The sequence below is a fragment of the Rana temporaria genome, chromosome 5, assembly GCF_905171775.1.
Source record: "Rana temporaria chromosome 5, aRanTem1.1, whole genome shotgun sequence".
NCBI lineage: Eukaryota > Metazoa > Chordata > Amphibia > Anura > Ranidae > Rana > Rana temporaria.
In genome coordinates, this window is record NC_053493.1 from 334177763 (window position 1) to 334200007 (window position 22245).

Here is a 22245-nt window from a genome sequence, read left to right on the forward strand (position 1 = left end):
GGGCCCTGGGGACCTCTGAGCCCTTTAATAAATATATATATATATATATATATATATATATATATATATATATATATATATATATATAATATATATAAAAAAGAAATAAAAAGAAATAAAATAATATGAAAAAAAAATTATAAAAAAAGGGGGGTTGCCACCCGGGGCCCTGGGGACCTCTGGGTCCTTTAATAATAATAATAATATTATATATATATATATATATATATATATATATATATATATATATATATATATATATATATATATATATATATAAGAAATAAAGAAATATATTAAAAAAAAATTATAAAAAAAGGGGGGTTGTCATCCGGTGCCCTGGGGAACTAAAAAAAAAATTGGCCCTTTAATAAAAAATTAAATAAAAATATATTAAAAAAAAATTTTTTTTTTATTTAAAAATAAATAAAAAAAGGGGGGTTGCCATCTGGGGGCCTCCGGGCCCCTGGGGACCCCTAAAAAAATGGTCCCTTTAATAAAAAAACCTCTAAAAAAAATTGGCCCTTTAATAAAAAATAAAATAAAAATATATTAAAAAAATATTTTTTTTTTATTTAAAAATAAATTAAAAAAAGGGGGGTTGCCATCTGGGGACCTCCGGACCCCTAAAAAAAAAAAGTTTTTTTTTTCGTTTTTTTTTTAAAGGGGGTTGCTTTGGGCCCCCTACAGTGACAGGGCCCTGGGCAGCTGCCCCATTTGCCCTGTGGTAAAGAAGGCCCTGACTGTATCCCAAACTTAATAAAAGGAATTTCGCTCTAAAGTGAAACGGCAAGAATAGGAATATTGGAGCTGCCATTGCTTGTATGCTTCTAAAGGTGCAGACAAGTGATCCTGGCTTCATTGCTAGCAAATTACTGACATGGATTAAACATGCAGCCAAGAAATCTAAATTCTTGTCTCGTATGCATTTTCCAGGTCAGTGGCTTACTAGGTAATGAAGGCAAATAACGATGGCAGCAGCAAAGTCTACACCTACTAGTCACCAATAGCAGCTTTCAATTTTCCAAACTCTCAGCAGGTTACCTTTAAGACAACCTAATAACACCTCTAAGGTAGCTCACAGCATTATGGATACATACGTGGGTCCAGCTGTAACGATACCCATCAGGGTTTAACACCGGCATCACATATATGTAGAGAAAGTCAAGAATTTTCTTCATAACACGATCACTCTTATAGGTATTAATGGCCTGTGTATGGAATTACAAACGTATGAACAGTAAATATAAGTCCCACTGTAATAAATCTAAAATTGGATAGTAAATTCAGGGAATAAAAAATCTCAATCTTTAAATATGTGACATTATTAAAGCTTAACACTGGAATAAGTAAATATTGTCTAAATCCAAAAATAATGTGTATTTTTCTTTACATCTTGGTGTGCTTTGTCTATTTCTCCTAGATCTGTGCCGTAATCCAGTGTGAAACTCATTTTGTTGCTGGAGCTTCCCGTAATAGACTGGTCACTGTGGCTCTCTCTCCTTGTGCATGGTGACTGGTCTTGTATCCGCCCCCTGCTGTAGTTTTCTGCAGGCAGCCTGTATTGGGTGGAGCCTCCTGGGCCCCTCCCACAGCTCTGCTCTCTGCACAGCCTATATTCAACACAATGAGGATATCACTGCTGCTTTTATAAGGTCATATATTGGTTTTCAAACTGGTTTTCAAAGAGAATTGGTGTAAACAAAGTGGATTTCTGCCCTTTGTGACTATTGCAGAATATCTTGGTGTGCTGCACTTTTGCAGGAGGGTCTGTAGCTTCTTGAAGCATGATTCTATGATGTGCAACCTCCTTTTCTTTTGATATACTAACCTACTTGGTTACAAAGGGAAGATCAAACCTATTTGTTTGCTTGTGGGGTAGCCAGGTACAAAAGATGTATGGCAGGGTGAACATTACTGTAAAGCCATTCATTAGTTAGGTGGTTTCTGCTCTGACTCCATATTGATACTGAATGCAGTGTGCCTTGTATTCTAAATAAAAGAAGAATGTTCAGTACTGTATTTTCCGGCGTATAAGACGACTTTCTAACCCCTTAAAATCTTCTTAAAAGTCGGGGGTCGTCTTATACGCCGGTAACCTAACATCCTTACCTTATCCTAAGACATGTAGAATCGCGGCCGTACGTTTTTTCAAAAGCCGCGCCTCCTACGTCTTCTGTTCCGTGATAGGCTAAACACTCAGCTTCCCAGGAGACACTGTGTTTAGTGTCCGCCTATCACGGAGGCCCTCTCGTCCTGTGTTTAGTGTCCGCCTATCACGGAGGCCCTCTCGTCCTCGGACGAGAGGGCCTCCGTGATAGGCGAACACTGAACACAGTGCCTCCTGGGAAGCTGATCACGGAACAGAAGACGTAGGAGGCGCGGCTTTTTCGAAAAAACGTACAGTACGGCCACGATTCTGCATGTCTTAGGATAAGGTAAGGGCACAGCGAGTCTGGCATGTAATGGGGCACAGTCTGGCATGTAATGGGGCACAGTCTGGCATGTAATGGGGCACAGTCTGGCATGTAATGGGGCACAGTCTGGCATGTAATGGTGGCACCGTCAGGCGAGGCATGACTAGTAGGAAGAGGGTAGTCTTATACGGCGAGTATATCCCAAAAACAATATTTTTGCTGGAAAATTAGGGGGTCGTCTTATACGCCGGCGAATATGGTAGTTATTTGTATAAAGAATTATTAGTACTGTATGTCACCTCTTTTACAAACCACTGGCAAAAAGCTGGTCCGATCCATTCTCTTGCATGAACACCACAGTCCATCCATATCTCTCTCTTGTAGGATTTCCTAAAAGTGGAAGGCTTTGTGCCCAACTGTGTAAAGAAAATAAAAATATAATCTTGGTGTATTATTGATAAAAAATCCAGGAAAGGAAAATGAAGGAAAAGTAATATGGAATAAAGATCCTTAGCAATCAATTTGTTTCCAGCTGTCACTTTTCAACATAATACAGTGCCATCTATCTACATAATAATATCGGTCAAAATCCTAGAATCTATGAGTATCAACTTTTTTTTTTTATTGTGAGGGTATGAAAGCTTTTGGAAAGAATTTACCAGACCCTGGTGATTGTATTTTATTGGGATTTTATGTGATCAACACAAAGTGGCACATAATTGTGAAGTGAAAGGAAAATGATAAACTGTTAAATTGTTGTTACAAATAAATATGTGAAAAGTGTGGCGTGCATTTGTATTCAGCCCCCTAGACTCTGATACCCCCAACTAAAATCTAGTGGAACCAATTGCCTTCAGAAGTCACATAATTAGTAAATAGAGTCCATCTGTGTGTAATTTAATCTCAGTATAAATACAGCTGTTCTGTGAAGCCCTCTGAGGTTTGTTAGAGAACCTTAGTGAACAAACAGCACCATGAAGGTCGTGGAGAATTTTAAAGCAGGGTTAGGTTATAAAAAAAATATCCCACGCTTGGAACATCTCATGGAGCACTGTTCAATCCATCATCCGAAAAAAGAAAGAGTATAGCACAACTGCAAACTTGCCAAGACATGGCCGTCCACCTAAACTGACAGGCAGGACAAGGAGAGCATTAATCAGAGAAGCAGCCAAGAGGTCCATGGTAACTCTGGAGGAGCTGCAGAGATCCACAGCTTAGGTGAGAGTTTCAGTCCACAGGGCAACTATTATGCCGCATACACGCGAAAACCGTGGATTATTTTCTGCCAAAATTTTGGCTCAAACTTGTGTTGCATACACACGGTCATACAAAATTCCGACCGTCAAGAACGCGGTGACGTACAACACTACGACGACCCGTCAAAAAATGAAGTTCAATGCTTCCGAGCATGCGTCAACTTGATTTCAAGCATGCGTGTTTTTTTTGCACGTCGGAATTGCACACAGACTATCGGAATTTCCGACAAGAACTTTTCCCTTCGGAAAATTTGAGAACCAGCTCTCAAATTTTTGCTGTTGGAAATTCCGACAGAAAAAGTCAGATGGGGCCTACACACGGTCGGAATTTCTGACCAAAAGCTTACATCGAACTTTTCCTGACGGAAATTCCGACCGTGTGTACGTGGCATTTGATTGGCAAGAAAAAAGCCATAAGAAGTTTTGTGTGCAGTTTGCGAGAAGTCATGTGGGGTACACAGCACAGATGTGGAAGAAGGTGCTCTGGTCAGATGAGACCAAAATGTAACCTTTTGGCCTAAAAGCAAAACGATATGTGTGGCAGAAAACAAACACTGCACATCACCCTGAACACACCATCCCCACCGTGAAACATGGTGGTGGCAGCATCAGTTTGCATGGATGCTTTTCTTCAGCAGGGATAGGGAAGCTGGTCAGAGTTTATGGAAAAATGGATGGAGCCAAATACAGGGTAATATTAGAAAGAAACCTGTTAGAGTCCGCAAAAGACTTGAGACTGGGACAGAGATTCACCTTCCAGCAGGAAAACGACCCTAAACATACAGCCAGAGCTACAATGGAATGGTTTAGATCATAAATCTCCAAACTATGACAGTCAAGCTGTTGCGAAACTACACGTCCCATGAGGCATTGTAAAATTCACAGACATGACTAAGCATGATGGGAATTGTAGTTCCTGAACAACTGGAGTGCCATAATTTGGAGATCCCTGGTTTAGATCAAAGCATATTCATGTGTTAGAATAGCCCAGTCAAAGTCCAGACCTAAATCCAATTGAGAATCTGTGGCAAGACTTGAAAATTGCTGTTCACTGACGCCCCCCCCCCCATCCAATCTGACAGAGCTTGAGCTATTTTGCAATGAAGAATGGGCAAAAATGTCACTCTCTAGATGAGCAAAGCTGGTAGAGACATCCCCAAAAAGACTTGCAGCTGTATCTGCAGTGAAAGGTGGTTCTACAAAGTATTGACCCAGGGGGGCTGAATACAAATGCACACCACACTTTTCATTTATTTGTTAAAAATTAAAGAAAAACATAATTTTCCTTCCACTTCACAATTATTTGCAACTTTGTGTTGGTCTTTCACATAAAATCCATTTATGTTTTTGGTTGTAACATGACAAAGTGTGGAAAATTTCAAGGGGTGTGAATACTTTTTCAAGGCACTGTATAGGTGAGATCCCAAAGGTCAATATGCTATTTTTCTAGGTTGATGGTTAATCAGGGGTCAAGTCCTGGGGAAAAAAGTGTGCCCCCCCACCTTAAAAATAAAAAAAATCATGTGTGTTTGTATATACAGTATCTCACAAAAGTGAGTACACCCCTCACATTTTTGTAATTGTTTTATTATATCTTTTCATGTGACAACACTAAAGAAATTACACTTTGCTACAATGTAAAGTAGTGAGTGTACAGCTTCTATAACGGTGTTAATTTGCTGTCCCCTCAAAATAACTCAACACACAGCCATTAATGTCTAAACCTCTGGCAACAAAAGTGAAAATGTCCAAATTGGGCCCAATTAACCATTTTCTCTCCCAGGTGTGATGTGACTCGTTAGTGTTAGAAGGTCTCAGGTTTGAATAGGGAGCAGATGTGTTAAATTTGGTGTTATCACTCTCACTCTCATACTGGTCACTGGAAGTTCAACATGGCACCGCATGGCAAAGAACTCTGAGGATCTGAAAAAAAGAATTGTTGCTCTACATAAAGATGGCCTAGGCTACAAGAAGATTGCCAAGACCCTAAAAATGAGCTGCAACATGGTGGCCAAGCCCATACAACGGTTTAACAGGACAGGTTTCACTCAGAATAGGCCTCGCCATGGTTGACAGAAGAAGTTGAGTGCACGTGCTCAGCGTCAAATCCAGAGGCTGTCTTTTTGGAAATAGACGTATGAGTGCTGCCAGAGGTTGAAGGTGTAGGGGGCCAACACTTTTAAAAAAAGTTGTTGCTTATAGACCCAAACGGTCGGTTTCTGTTGAACGTCTGCCATACACAGGAGCCAAATGTCGGCTGGTTTCTATTTAACCAGTCAATACTGCCCAACATTCGGCCTGTGTGTACTAGGCTTTAGTCTATGTTTGATCTACAGTTGCCATGGTGCTGCACATGTGATCAGTTAAGACACCAGCCATTTGATGGTTTGATAGTTTATTTGAGCCCCCGCTCACACTAGTGCGAATTGTCATGCGATTAGATTTTTCCAAATCGTATAACAAGTCACACCCCATTGCCAATGGAACTGTTGTTCATATCTCTACGGCTCATATAGTTACATATGGATTACAAATTGTGTTTTTTTCTTAGTTGCGCGCTAACGCATACGTGCCCGAACTGTTAAGATAATTTATATTGAGATTTGGCCTGGCCCGACAAACCACGTTAGTTAGTCATATTACTAAAAGACTACCTATTTAGTTGTTGTGTATTGTTGATATTTATTCTCATACTCGTTGATCGAGTAATTGGTTCTATTACACTGTTATTATTGTTACTAGTGAGAGCTGGGTGAGGCCTGGCAGGGAGGTACCTCAGTATAGATACTTTATTGAGGGGATCCCCTTGCTGCGTGCTTACACAGGTCTGCATAGCCATTTTAAATTAAAGTGTACTTATTTGTTATTTCTGTTTCTGACTCTTGCAGGGCGCTGCAAGATGTATTTTATTGTTTTACCGATGTTTCTCTTGCTTTATTCTGTCAAGTAAAGGATTACATTGGTTAAGCTGGCATAACTGTGGTGTGCTGGGATATTGTGCCCTCCAACAAACTATTGGGGTCCTCAATTCCCACTATACCAGTTGTGCCAAGGGAGGGTTTTGAGCCAATTTCAGGGGTTGGCAACCAGAGCATAGACCCAAAATAAACCAGCAGCTCCTTTGGGGGTAGTGCTACATACATACATACATACATACATACATACATACATACATACATACATACATATATATATATATATATATATATATATATATATATATATATATATATATAAATAGTAGATGAACAGCTTAAAAACCTACAAAACAAATACTATAAAATTGATCCAGAACTGCTATACTTTCCATTTAAACAAACAATCTCACTTTTCTTTAGGAAAAAAAAAAGCTTAAAAATGAATTACAAATGCTTCAAAGAGCGTATCTAATTTCAGTAAATGTATTTTCATGGATTTATGTATTTGTAAATGAAAAAAAATTGCATACAAACAAACCTATTTACAGCACTAATTAAGTTTTTCTTCAAACCTTGATCAGAAAATTAATCTGATTTACAGAAAAATGTGAAAACATATTTTCTTTCTCCATTTTGATTTATTTTACCAATCTTAATAAAGATTCATTTGTACAAAAAGTTAATTTGATTTCAAAGAAACGTAATGTTTACACACTTCACCGAGGATTCTATTGCTTTAACCGATCTGGATCAAGTTTGCTTATGTACTATACAGTGGTAAAATGTTTGTCAGGCCACATGATCTTCAAAGTTTGAAATCAGAGATTGGAGTGGCTACTATCATTGCTCTAAGTATAATCAGTAACAGAAACTGTTGCCATTCCCCAAGATACACAACACATGCTGCTCTCCTACGCAAGCTCTACTGACGCAAGTCAGTCAGTCAGTCAGTCAGAGTCAGAGGTGGAGTAGGGTGCTTCGGACCTTCCGTTACGAGCCTGCTCGTACCCAGACCTGGCAGTCAGCTACTAGGCAGACTTCCATTACCTGTGCTGCACAGGGAACAGCTACTAGGAACCAGGAATCCAGCTCTCTTTCTCTCCTCGTGGACTCCTTCATTCGCCGCAGGTAAGACCCTGCCTCTCAGGGCCTACCATCCTGGGGAACCACTGACGGCCGTCCTTCTCAGGGCAGCCGTCACTCAGACCCCTCACTGCGGCTCTCTATTCCCTCTTTGGCTCGGCATCCCCACTCGCACGGCCACCCACGATTGTGGTGGCCCCTAGACACCCCACCTGGGTGTATTTTCGGCGCTTTGCGGCGTTTTTTACACGCCCGCGCCAGCCTGCTACTTTCCGCGGCCGCCGCGCCTCAGGAAAGTCCGCGGCTTCAGCCGCGGCCTACCGGCGCTCCGACCGTTTCTCCCTGCGCCTGCCACCAATAGTGCAGGTCTTTCTGATTATCGCCCCTGCACCCCCAGAGGTCCCCTCCACCCCCCTGCTTAGCAACCAGATCGGTGGAATCATTTTCTTACCAACCTGGTTGCCCCCCCAGCCTGGGTCCTGTGTCTTTGCCTGGCGGCCATCTTGGTGCACCCCAGCAACAGTGACACCCAGCATCCCCCCCCCCCTTTTTTTCCCCTCATTAAGTTCAGCAGTCTTTGATCCAGGGCTTGAGCCGATCGCCTTTAGGGATCAGGAAGGAATTTTTTTTCCCTGCCGCAGCACATTGGCCAGCTTGCCCAGGGCTTTTTTTGCCTTCCTCTGGACCAAGGATTGCTGAGAGCGAGGATTCTGCGAATCCTCTCTCACCGAACACCCGCACCCCCGCCCACGGTGACTGGCAACAATGGTTAAATTGCGATACTCTGCGGAAACCATTTGGGGTCTGAGACAATTCGCAACAATATTACCTGCCGTCACCAAAAAAGCCTTAAAATCAGATCAACTTTTGAGAGTCGATCGACGATCGATCATCAAAAATTTCAACCATTCAACACAGCTCAAGCACATATCATGTGCGTTGCTTAACACTAGATCAGCAGTTAAACACCGATCAGAAATCCATGATTTCTTACTACAAAACAATCTAGACTGCCTCTTTATTACAGAAAGTTGGCTGTCAGACGATTGCAACACCATTCTCGGAGAACTGGTACCAGCAAATTATCGCATCCTAACGGAAAATAGAATAGGGCAAAGAGGAGGAGGCCTGGCGGTGATTCATAAGTCTCATATTGCAATCACTAAACCGGTCCTTCAAAATCCTCTACCTTTTATGGAAACCCTTACGCTTCAACTTCAAGCTCACTCTCAGGAGACCGTTCACATTCTCCTCTGCTATAGGCCCCCTGGGCCCAAATCGCAGTTGATTTCAGCATTAACGGAGTTCATATCCACTTACTCCCTTAACAGCAATCATCTTTTGCTGCTCGGGGATTTCAATTTGTGGGCCAACTCCTCACAGGATCCCATCGCGGAGGCCTGCATCGACCACCTGGAAGGGTTAGGACTTCAGCAACTTATATGCGGACCCACGCATGTTTCAGGTCACACTCTCGACCTAATTTTCAGACAAAATCTGAAAATAAACATTTTGGGAAATGAACCTTTGCCATGGACAGACCACCATGCAATTAGCTTCATAATTCCCAGAATTCCACTAGTCATGAAAGTACCCAAGCCGGTGACAATACACTGGGCTAGATCTCAGAGGAAGCTCCACTCGGAACTCTTCAGATCTACCCTGGAAAACCGAATTGGGGCTATTCCTCCTCAGCTAGCAGCCTCAGATACATTGGATGCCATAAATGCAGCTCTGCTACAGTCAGCCGACTTAGCAGCACCAAAGCGCAAAGTCCGCAGCCGGGCAAAAAAGTCCAGCTGGTTCAATAACCAGCTGTCGCTATTGAAGCAAGAGCGCAGAAGGGCGGAAGCCGCCTGGATAAGAAGTCCTTCAGAAGACCGCCTCAACTTCTACAAAGCAGTAACTACACGATATCACAAGGAAATTTTTAAAGCCAAAAAACTTTACTTTTCCATGGTGATTAACAGCGCAATGAATCGCCCACGCGAACTCTTCAGGATGGTCACCCAGACCATGAATCCGGGATGTCTTGAAGTCCCCACTTCAGACACCCAAGAGTTCTGCAATGAACTATCGGATTTCTTCATCAACAAAATTGAAAAAATTCGGGTAAGTATTCGGCAAAACAATACTCCACTCAGCCCCCTCTTCAATCAAAACACCGACGGAACGCCTCTACAATCAACTAAGTTCACTTTGGAACCCATCTCCATTGATACCACTAAAAAATTCATTGGTGCGCTGCGCAACAGCACAGCACCCAATGACATCATTCCCACCAAGCTACTGAAGGAATGTGCCGACATCCTGGCGCCTCCGATCACACAGCTTATAAATCAGTCATTTAAGGAAGGCATAGTGCCTTCCCTGCTGAAAGAGGGCACAATCCTGCCGATCTTGAAAAAACCTAATTTGGATCCTATGGACCCAACTCACCGCCGTCCCATAACAGGTCTAAATGCTCTGTCCAAGATAATGGAGAAAGTGGTGGTAAATCAGCTGCAACAGCATCTCGATACCCACAACCTACTCGATCCATTTCAATCCGGGTTCCGTCCCGGACACGGGACAGAAACGGCCTTACTGAAAATATGGGACGATGCGCTCGAGGCCGCAGACGAAGGAGAATCGTGTCTCCTGGTTCTGCTGGACCTAAGCGCAGCCTTTGACACAGTAGACCATAAATTGCTACTGAGACGACTAACAGAAGTCGCCGGAGTCTCAGAAGATGCCTTACCATGGTTCTCCTCTTTTCTCGGAAACCGATCACAAACAGTGAAACTGGGATCTTTCACGTCAGAAAAACGCACGGTGCCATGTGGGGTCCCCCAAGGATCCCCCCTATCACCGGTGCTGTTTAATATCTATCTTCGTCCTCTCTTTGATATTATCAGTAGCCAAGAACTACTCTATCACTCTTATGCAGACGACACGCAGTTGTATTTTCGCATCTGCCAAAAAAAGGATCATCATCTCAGATTAGAGAAATGTCTCTCTTCAGTAGAAAACTGGATGACTAAGAGTTATCTCAAACTCAATAGCGCTAAAACAGAACTCTTTATGTTCAATGCCAGTCGGAAGAGACAACCGACAACAAACTGGACACCTTCGCCCATCCTGGGTCAGACCATCTCCCCTAGCTCCAAAGTCAAAAGTCTAGGAGTCACGTTTGACACCTTCATGACAATGGACGCACAAATAGGGTCAGTAGTCAGCGGGACGCACCATTTGATGCGCCTACTACGCAGACTTATTCCATTTATTCCCAAAGAAGACATAGCAGTCGTGGTGGGAACAATCGTGAATTCCAGACTGGACTATGCAAATGCCCTTTACCTCGGGCTCCCCAAGTACCAAATCGCTCGTCTTCAAGTCGTACAGAATACGGCCGCTAGACTGGTGACTGGGAAAAAATCTTGGGAATCAATCTCACCTTCACTGAGATCCCTTCACTGGTTGCCAGTGAAAGACAGAATTGCATTCAAAGCACTCTACCTGACACATAAGTGCATCCATGGGAAGGCTCCTAGATATCTATGCGACAAGATCAAAACGCACAATTGCAACCGCATTCTGCGATCCACCGACCAAAATCTGGTCAAGGTTCCTAAAACCAAATACAAGTCCAAAGGAGAAAGAAGGTTTGCTTTCCAGGGCCCCAGGCTTTGGAATGCTTTACCAACCAGCATTCGGTTGGAGCAAAACCACCTGTCTTTCAGAAGGCAGATCAAAACCCTGCTTTTCTGAAGGCATGAGACACAAACAACTAGCGCCCAGAAGCGATTCAGTTCGCATGTGCCGCGCTATATAAATTTTTCATTCATTCATTCATTCAAGCCTATATCCATTTCCCTGCATGGTGCCCTGGCTGTCTATGTTTTCCCTTCTGGGCACTCCCATATAATGAGAGGAACAAATATCCACACTACCATTCCAGATGGATCTTAACAGGCAGTTGAGCCACAATTTTACCACCCCTCAATCAGCCTTTCTCAACCTTTTCAACACAGAGGAACCCTTGAAATAACTTTCTGGTCTCAGGGGACCCCTGATAAAAATGATTATATCTACAAATCGTGATACATTAGGGTGATGGGCAGTGGGAAGAATGCTCCTTACACTTGTGGTCATTGGGAAGAATGACCCCCTTATTGATAGCTAAAAAGATCAATGGTGTCAGTGGGAACTTATATGAGAGGCAGAAATTGCTCAAGGAACCCCTAGCAACCTCTGGAGAAACTCTAGTTGAGAAACCTTACTCTAGGACAGGGGTCTCCAAACATTCGAAACAAAGGGCCGGTTTATTGTCCTTCAGAATCTAGGAGGGCCGGACTATGGCTAGCAGGAGTGGAACTTTTCCTGTCATCAGTGGGAGTAAGCATTGCCACATTTGGTATTAGGGGGAGTTACAGTGCCTAGTCCTTTTTATCATAGGGAGGAATAGTACCCCATTTTTGGTGTCAGTGGAAGAATCTATGCCCAGGGCTAGCCTTTGGGGTGTGCGAGCTGTGCGGCCGCACAGGGCGCCATGGGCAACAGGGGCGCCGTGCGGCCATCAGAGCTTGCAGAATGTGAGTCGCAGTCAGTTACTCACATGATCATCACAGGAGTCTGACTCCTACGAGTCACAGCAGCAGGCACTGCCCTGGGACTGGGTGAAGAGCAACGCATCGGCACCTAAAAAAAATGGCTGCTGCCGGCCCCGACAGGCACACTGCGCATGCACCGCCGCTGCTTGGGAAAGCCCGAAAACGCTTGGCTATTCTCGGGCAGACGGCGTATGCGCAGTGGTGTCTAAGCTCCGGGCGATGCCATTTTTTCCACCGAAAAGGTAAGTCACACTGAGCCCCTGGCCCTGCATGCATCTACTTTATGAGATAAAAATAAAAAATAAAAAGTATTTACTTTTTATAACCAGCCTACACACAGAAGGGGAGGAGGATAATTGTTTGTACATGCACTTAATCTAACTGTTCTAAAAACAAATTATTTGTTACAAATATTTTGTTCCTCTTTGTGTATGTGTAGGTGACCAGGGGGCAAGGGGTGAAGATGGGGGGGGGGGGGTGCCACAGGATTAGCTCGCACAAGGCGCCTGAACACCGAAGGCCGGCCCTGTCTATGCCCCCTTGTTGGTGGCAGGAGGCAGAATAGTGTCTTGTATCAGTGGGAGGAATAGTGCCCAAAGGGCCAGAAAAAGGCAAGCAGAGGGCCTAGGCTTTTTTCCAGACAAGAAAGACGAAGTGGACTGTTTAAGGTATTTACTGGCAGAAAACAAATGTTTTACTATCCAAAGTTAAAACAACAAAGGCAGAAGATTTAAGGCAGAAGTCTGGGCTTCAGTGTTACAGTATAGTGTTGCATGACCGCGCAATTGTCATTCAAAATTTTACAGTGCTGAAAGCTGAAAATTGTCATGGGCAGGAAGGGGGTGAAAATGCCCTGTATTGAAGTAGTTAAAGAGGACATCCACTCAAAAGTGGAACTTCCGCTCATTTGTCTCCTTCCCCCCTCCGGTGCCACATTTGGCACCTTTCGGAGGGAGAGTAGATACCTGTTATTGACAGGTATCCTGTCCCCACTTCCGGGAGTCTCGGGTGCGGCCGTTAACGTCACCATTTGGCTCCCTCCTCCTTAGGAGTAGGAGAGTGCAGCGCAGTAGGGACCCAGCGTGAAGCCGTAATGCTTCACTACTGGGTTCCCTTACTGGCAATGGTGGCAGCAGCACCCGACAGCTGATGGAAACATGCCGACATCGCTGGACTCAAGGACAGGTAAGTGTCCTATTATTAAAAGTCAGCAGCTACGGTATGTGTAGCTGCTGGATTTTTAATTTTTGCAGCGGTGGGCGGACATCCGCTTTAAAGTCACATCACTTGATGTGAACAGGCACCATTTGAAATCAATGTGATTGTCATGCGATTCTGAAATCGCACCAGCGTGAAAAAGGTCTTTGTGTTCTGAAAATTTTATTTTCAATGCATCTGCTTTGCACTCCTGGCAGTGTTACATTTTTTAAATATAAGTTTAGTGTATATAAAAAAAAAGTCTTAAGCTAAATCAGTCATAGACAAACTGTTCTGTTGCCAAGAGTCACTTTGTGGCGAGGCTGGCACAGCACGTGAGGGTTTGAAGTCCTTTGACAAATGCAGGCCTGAAGCTTGATGAGACCCAACCTGAAATACTTCTAGCTTCATCTACTGTAACCATCGAGTGTACAAGCAGAGTGATCTGCAAACATTAGTGAAACACAAACCAGACAGCACAATATAATTCCAGCCTGGCATGATGGGGATCCTATTAGATTAAGCCTTTCACTCATCTATTCCAGAATACACATGGTAAAGGCACATGGGTCTAATGCATTAGTCATTTTGTATTACAAACAAGTATCCATTAGTGTTTCCTTTGTATAACTCTGTTAAAAAATAAATTGACTTCGACATATTTTGGTGCCCCAGGCAGGGTGTAATCGTACAGGTTTCCCCATCTAACCTATTACATGCTTATTTCATTGTTAAAGCAGAATAAAGGTCTCCTATCCTTTACACATGAGGATGGCGTCATCTTAGCCTCTTTTTAGACAGTTAAAGGAACACTAAAGTAACATATTTTTTTTTAAAGAAACAAACATGTTATACTTACCTCCACTGTGTGGCTTGTTTTGCACACAGTGGCCCCGATCCACGCCTTCTGGGGTCCCTCGGCGGCTGTCTCGGCTCCCCCCCCCCACAAGAGCTTTCCATCGTCAGCTCGCATGGTGGAAAGCTCTTGCGGGCGCGCTCCTGTGATACAGTGGCGGCTATAGCCACCGACTGTATCACTCGGCCCCGCCCCCTGGCGCGCTGCGTCATTGGATGTGATTGACAGCAGCGCCAGCCCATGGCTGCACTGCTTTCAATCCATCCAGTGTAGCCAATCAACGGCCAGGCTGAGAACCGAGGAGGATGATGGGGACAAGCACGGGACATTCGAGCGGTCAGGTAAGTAGAGTGGAGGTTCGGGGGGGGTGAAAAGAAATTTAACTTTAAAACCCCTTTAAATCTGCACTAAATGTACAAAAAAATGCAAGAAGGTGGGCTATTTATTTCAGAATAGATATGCTATGGGGGTTATTTACAAAAGGCAAAACCACTTTGCACTACAAGTGCAAACTACGAGTGAAAAGTGCACTTGAAATTGCACTTCGAAGTGCACCATGGGAGTTTTGACGGACGGGGCATGCGCAGTTCGTTCGGCGCGGGGACGCGCTTCATTTAAATGAAACACGCCCCCTGCCCGCCCAATTTGAATTCTGCGCCCTTACGCCGCGAGAGATACACTACGCCGTCGTAACTTACGGTGCAAATTCTTTCAGGATTCAAAGAAAAGAAAAGTAAGTTACAGCGGCGTAGCGTATCTCACATACGCTGCGCCCACGCAGATGTATGTGGATCTGCCCCTTAAACTGTTAATGGTCAGGCTGAATGTACTAAGTTGATTGATCAATCAACTTGGGTACAACTAGCCTGCCGTATTATCATGCGATTATTACAAGCGGCTGCTATAGCAGCTAATGATAATCACTGTCTTCCCCAGCCCCTCCCCACCCCCGCCGGGAGAAAACAATGGACCGGCGGGAAGGATTCCTGTATCCACACTGTCTGTGTTGATGGGGGAATTGAGTGAATCGCTCTCCATGTATGGCCGGCCTAACAAGACTGAATAATACAGGTGTAGCTGGGTCCTTATGGACAACACAGAATCGACCATAGGGTTTAATGAATGCTGTAACAACTTCTGACTGATCTTGGATAGGATATGTCACCAGCACACCAACTAGCTTGCTTCCTTTTATTTAGGTGGATTCAGGTACGGCGGCGTATTAGTCAGTCGGCGTAGCGTATCGTATTTACGCTACGCCGCCGTAAGTCAGAGAGGCAAGTGCTGTATTCACAAAGCACTTGCCTCCTAAGTTACGGCGGCGTAGCGTAAATGGACATTTGAATTAAGTGCGCTTAATTCAAATGTGGAACAGGGGTGCGTGTTTTATGTTAATAACTGGTGACCCGACGTGATTGACGTTTTTAAGAAACAGCGCAAGCGCCATCCGTCCGTGGACATATCCCAGTGTGCATTGCTCCAAAGTACGCCGTTTCGACGTGAACGTAAATTACATCCAGCCCGATTCGCGTACGACTTACGCAAACGACGTAAAAAGATAGGCCTGTTCCGACGTCCATACCTTCAATGGGCTGCGCCACCTAGGGAGCAGCTTTATCTTTACGCCGGCGTATCTCCAACGTAAACGGCGTAACTAATTGCGACGGGCGCACGTACGTTTCTGAATCGGCGTATCTAGTCATTTGCATATTCTACTCCGAACTCAACGGAAGCGCCACCTAGCGGCCAGCATAAATATGCACCCTAAGATACGACGGCGTAGGAGACTTACGCCGCTCGTATCTTAGCCTAATTTAAGCGTATCTGGTTTCCAGAATACGCTTAAATTTGCGACGGTGTAGATTCAGAGTTACAACGGCGTATCTACTGATACGCCGGCGTAACTCTCTGTGAATCTAGCTAATTATGTGATCACATACGGAGAAGCAACATTTCGGGAGTGTGCAGGGTCCCATTATCAGGCATGGTCACATGTCTTACAGAAGATGCAGTTCCATTGTTAACAGGAAAAATAAAATGGAAAGCTTTTGTGTGGTGGGTGTTCGGCTACAAATATGAATAGAACATGGAATTATCAGTCATATTACCTTAAGCACATATAATGGTCTTCCTTCATATGAGGTTCCAATTGAAAACATTTGAACAAGATTTGAGTGAGTTCTATTCATGTGGTGCATCCATTTCTCAATCTGAAAAACACAAAGAGCTCTTATAAAACAATTGTTTCTACCAATTTTATGTTAAAATTCAGTGAATTAAATAGCGTAAACCTTTCATAATGGACGTGTTAAATGTAAAATACAATTTTCCTTTATTTTATGTGTATGCAAAATTTCAATCACTGTACAAAAGCAAAGATCCTTATTTAAAGTTTCGTTTTTTTTTTTTATTGGCACAAAGGATGATACTTACATTCAATGTGACGTGTCCCCTGTACTGGTAGCTGCTCTTTTATGCTCTCTTAGTTGAAATCAGATATTCTCTGCTTGCCCTCATAGCTCCGCAAGCCTTGGACCTGTCATAGGCACTTTTCATCCATTCATAAAATGTATACACCTTTTTTTCATGCTTTGTGACATCTCAACACTGCTGATCTCCTTCAACGTCTTGCTGTTTACATGCATTCCAGTGAGAGTTGCATAGTGGCATTTCTCAGGGCATTGATGGAGACAACATTGGACCATGCCTACATAATTTGATTTAAACAGGCTCCATTGGAAGCCCATGTGGCAGTTTGACAAACAGAAGCAAAACTGGGAGACAGATAAAGAGTTGTCACCTTATAACAGGAAGTGCCTGAACAAGGACCTTAAAGCGTTTGTAGACCCTGCTTGGTAATTTTTACCTACAGGTAAGCCTATAATAAGGCTTACCTGTAGGTAAAAATTAATATCTCCTAAACATGCACCATTTAAGAGATATTTACCCTAGCTGCAGGTAGTTACCTCAGCTTGCCAGATCTTCAGAGATTCATGCCAGATCTGAGGGCTCCCGCCTGCATGCGTGAGAGTGACATCATTGCGGTTTCGGCAAATAACATAGCCAAAGCGCACAAACCCGGAAGAAGACCAGGGGGAGAAGTCAGCACTCTTAGCGTTGACAGCACAGCACTGGAGGGCTTAGTTTGAAGGTGAGCATTTCATATTGTGCTAGTACATTATGCCTTTGCCTTGCAGGTGTTTTTTAAATTTTATTTACAACAGCTGTGGTTTACAACTGCTTTAAAGTGCCCAGACTATGGACATATACATACCGTATTTATCTGCGAATAACATGACACATGCACAGTCCCGCCTCTGCCATTGGCATTGGACCATCTCTGGTCTAATGCTGGTGGCGGAGGCGGGACTGTGCGTGTGTGACGCGACAGCCGAGTGAGAGCCGAGAGGAGATAACGGCTCGGTGATTTCCGGCGGGCGCTCGTTCCCCTCCGAGGTATGCTATCGGCGTATATCGCACACTCACGATTTTCCCCTGATTTTATGGGGAAAAAAGTGCACGGTATACGCCGATAAATACGGTACATAGTAAATACAGAGAACACAATTCATAAAGCCTACTTCACTCTTTATGGGGGGATGTTGGTGTACTGCTGTTTGAAGAGGAGAGTTCTGTTGGTTGATTTTTTAACAGATTAATGCATGGGATTCTCCATTTATTCTGAGTTCCATGGTGTTCACCCAACCCCATTGAGGGGTGGATGCTACCTTTGGGCCCCCATTCCTCCACTGGCTGGTGGGTTTCACCTGTGTAGCTGCCACCTATGTGTATTTAATTTTGATCATTCATATTTAAAGACTCCTGAAGAAGCACAATCTGAGAAACACGTTGAGACGAAGCATCCACCTCCTCCCCCCCCCCCCACTTTCCAGAGACATCTGATTTGTGTTTTTTGCCATGTAAAATTTGAATAAAATGTTCATGCAATTGCTGGTATCTCTGTAATATTAGTGTGGATGGGATATATAAGGTGCTTTGTGCTATACAGGTGGTCCCGGGTTACAAACAAGATAGGGTCTGTAGGTTTGTTCTTAAGTTGAATCTGAGTGTAAGTCGGAACAGGTACATTTTTTAAGTGCAGTTCCAGCCAAAAAAACAATTTTAAAGCTTTCTGGACAGCATAGGGAAGGGATAACACCCCATTTAACGTTTGTTTTGCTGACTGTGCCCCTGTTGAGAAGATTTCACATCACTTCCTGTCCCAATGAGAATTGGATTTTTTAAATTTTGGGTTGTTGGGGAAACAAGGATTGGTGATAAACCTTCAGTGGAGACACCTATTTCCTATAATAACTCTTACAGGAGTGAATTTCCCTTCCTAGGGGTAGATTTCCTCTCACTTCCTGTTGTCACCCTCCGTTTGTAAGTAGAAGTCGTTTGTAAGTCGGATGTTTGTAACTAGGTGACCGCCTGTACACTAGTTTGATCACCAGTTGTGACTGTGTTGCGCATGTTAGCTTTATGATTACTTTTAATAAGCCATAATAAATAAAAGATTTCATAATAAATTAGCCCATTCTTGAGCTTCATAGCACCTGAAATATCCAATTTTTTTCCTATGTATTTTTTTAAATCTAAAATACATGTCTAGTTCATAGCCCAATGCGTACCTCTTCCAGTGTATGATAGTCTTCATAGTCATACTTCGATAGAGACCTACGCTTCCTCTTTGCTTTGGAAGGATTCTGCTTTTCAATTACCTTCTGCAGGTTTTTTACAAGAATCCTATAGAAGAAAAAAACATTTGCATCACAAAAATGTGTAAAGTATACTGTATACTTCTACATAACATATGTACAGAACTACTTACGTACTGTATATATCAAGAAAATCTCTGTGTTGCCTATTTAGAGAGTCAAACGAGGATAAATATAGGCTGCTGGGGAGGTCTAAGTTACCAAGAACCTATTGATTTTCTAATTGTGGGCAAAGCACAGATTTGTGTTTAAAAGTTATTGGTAATTTAAACTCCAAAATTAGGACCATTTTAAAGTTTAAAATAGAAGCTGCAAAGCATGTAGGGAAGTTGTAGAAAGAGAGGGCTAACAGACAGGCAGCACTTACACCTTAAAATACCTTTTTTTTAAGTAAGCTTATATTAGATTGTCAAATATAACTATTGTTTGTGTTGCTATTGCAATGCTGATGTTATAAAACAAAAAAGTTTAAGAGCCGGTTCACACACAGGCGGCACGACTTTGGGGGCGACTCGGCAAGGCGATTTCAAAACGACTTGAGAGGCAACTTGCAAAATGACTTCTGTATTGAAGTCAATGCAAGTCGCCCCGAGTCGCCCCCAAAGTCGTACAGGAACCTTTTTCTAAGTCGGAGCGACTTGTGTCGCTCCTATTAGAATGGTTCCATTAAATAGAGCGTACCACTGAGTCACCTGACAGGTCGCCCCTGTGTGAACCGGCTCTAAGCTGTGACCATAGAACTCTTTTAAGCCCTACCTTTGATTTATACACATCATGCAGATCTGTCCAACCACTTTCAGCTACTGAGATCTTCAAAAAGGCCTGATCTTCTATGGCCTAAATAGTATTACATTTCTATAAAATTATGTATATGCTGATAAGCAGATAAATATAAATTGTAGACCACCCAATAACTAATATACTGTAAGCTATAATAACGGTATTGCCGAGAATGTCAGGAAAAATGAGATGGACATTAATATAGTACATAGAGAATATTGTGCTGGATAGAGCAGTGGTTCTCAACCACTGGGCCGCAGACTCTCCTACTGGGCTTTAGCCTTCTACTGGGCTACAGCCTGTTACTGGGCCGCAGACTCTCCTACTGGGCTACAGCCTGCTACTGGGCCATAGACTCTCCTACTGGGCTACAGCCTTCTACTGGGCCTCAGACTCTCCTACTGGACTACAGCCTGCTACTAGACCTCAGACTCTCCTACTGGGCTACAGCCTGCTACTGGGCCTCAGACTCTCCTACTGGACTTCAGCTTTCTACTTGGACGCAGACTCTCCTACTGGGCTACAGCCTGCTACTGGGCCTCAGACTCTTCTACTGGGCTACAGCCTGCTACTGGGCCCCAGATTATCCTACTGGGCTACAGCCTGTTACTGGGCCTCAGACTCTCCTACTGGGCTACAGCCAGTTTCTGGGCCTCTGACTCTACCACTGGGCTACAGCCTGGTAATGGGTTTCACTCTCCTACTGGGCTACAGTCCATTTACTGGGTCTCAGACTCTCCTACTGGGCCGCAGCCTGCTATGGGGCCGCAGATTCTCCTGCTGGGCTGCAGCCTGCTACTGGGCCTCAGACTCTTCTACTGGGCTATAGCCTGCTACTGGGCCTCAGACTCTCCTACTGAGCTATAACCTGCTACTGAGCCTCAGACTCGTCTACTGGGCCTCAGACTCTCCCACTGGGCTACAGCCTGGTAATAGGCCTCAGACTCTCCTACTGGGCTACAGCCTGCTATTGGGCCTCGGGCTCTCCTACTGGGCTACAGCCTGCTACTGGGCCTCAGACTGTCCTACTGGGCTGCAGTGTGCTACTGGGCCACAGCCTGCTACTGGGCCTCAGGCTCTCCTAGTGGGCTACAGTGTGCTACTGGGCCACAGCCTGCTACTGGGCCGTGGCCATGTTTCCCAATGTTTTGAGATGGGAATAAGGACCACCTTTTAGCAAAAGTATGTAGGCATAGGGGACACACCCCATGCCACACCCACTAAGGAAGAATTATATCTATAAAAAAAAAGTGCTTTTTTTTTTTTTTACCTCTATTATTCCTTTTGACATTTACCAATGCAGCAATTTAGAAATTGGATAAAAGGTTTAGCACTGTGAAAGATAAATAGTGCATTTTATATACAATTATATAGATCAGACAAAAAGGAGGGATAAATGAGGAGGGAAGAATGAAAGAGGGACATTGTTCCAAATCAAGGACAGTCCTTCGAAATCAGGAACAGTTGGGAGCTATGTCCGTGGCTTCCTGTTTGTGCTGTATTGAGGCAGCAGGAGGCCAGTAGCATGTCTCCCCAACTGCAATATAATATCCATCAGTGTCCTCTGTAATATACAGTTTATGCTGTATATTATAATACAGTCAGGGAGACACGCTGCTGCTGCCGGCCCCCTGTGTCCCTGGCTATGCCTGCTGATGGATTGCAGAGGGCATTGCTTACTGTATATTATAGTACAGTCTGGCAGATTGATTCAAGTCCATTTGTTGTCTCCTTCCACACACATTTTTCTCCCTGTCAGTATACTGTTGATTCTGATTCATCTGACAGCATGTCCCTTTCTTCTATCTTCCATTCAGCACTGATAGCAAAACCATCAATCTAGTTTTCACTTTCGCCCCTTGTCCAAGGTATCCACAACTGATATATCATTTAGTGCTATTCTTCGCTTAACACATATTTTTTTTTTCTCTCTCTCTCTCTAGGTAAGTTCTCCCTCCTTCAGTTATCCCCAAGAAGTAAATATAGTCCTGACACTTAAATAAACATACATTAAATGGATCAAACTAATAAAATAATTATTGCGGCGCAATGGGTGCAAATGCACAGCCTGAAATGCCATCTGTGCAAGTAGATTGTGTGTTTTAATTGTGTGATGTGATTCTGTGATCTGCCACTTCTTAAAGTGGTTCTAAAGGCAGAAGTTATTTGTTTCTCTTAATGCATTCTATGCATTAAGATAAAAAAAAACTTCTGTGTGCAGCAGCCCCCCTCATACTTACCTGAGCCACAACTAAATCCAGCGATGTTGCACGAGAGCCTTGGCAGTCCGGGACTCTCCCTCCTCAATGGCTGAGACAGCAGACTGTGCCATTGGCTCCCGCTGCTGTTAATCAAAGTCAGTGAGCCAATGAGGAGAGAGAGGGGTGGGGCCAAGCCACGGCTCCATGTCTGAATGGACACACAGAGC

At 43.7% G+C, this 22245-nt stretch overlaps 1 protein-coding gene across 1 annotated transcript in view; it reads right to left on the reverse strand.

The window, feature by feature from the left end:
- Positions 1-22245, reverse strand: part of CPA6 (carboxypeptidase A6) — a 151105-nt gene that overhangs the window by 18649 nt on the left and 110211 nt on the right. Inside the window, exons 4-7 of the mRNA XM_040354368.1 lie at positions 18951-19065; positions 16428-16529; positions 2717-2833; positions 1101-1211 (exon numbers count right to left, since the gene is read on the reverse strand). Of these exons, the coding sequence (XP_040210302.1) occupies positions 1101-1211; positions 2717-2833; positions 16428-16529; positions 18951-19065 (445 nt within the window). The remainder of the gene's footprint in view (positions 1-1100; positions 1212-2716; positions 2834-16427; positions 16530-18950; positions 19066-22245) is intronic.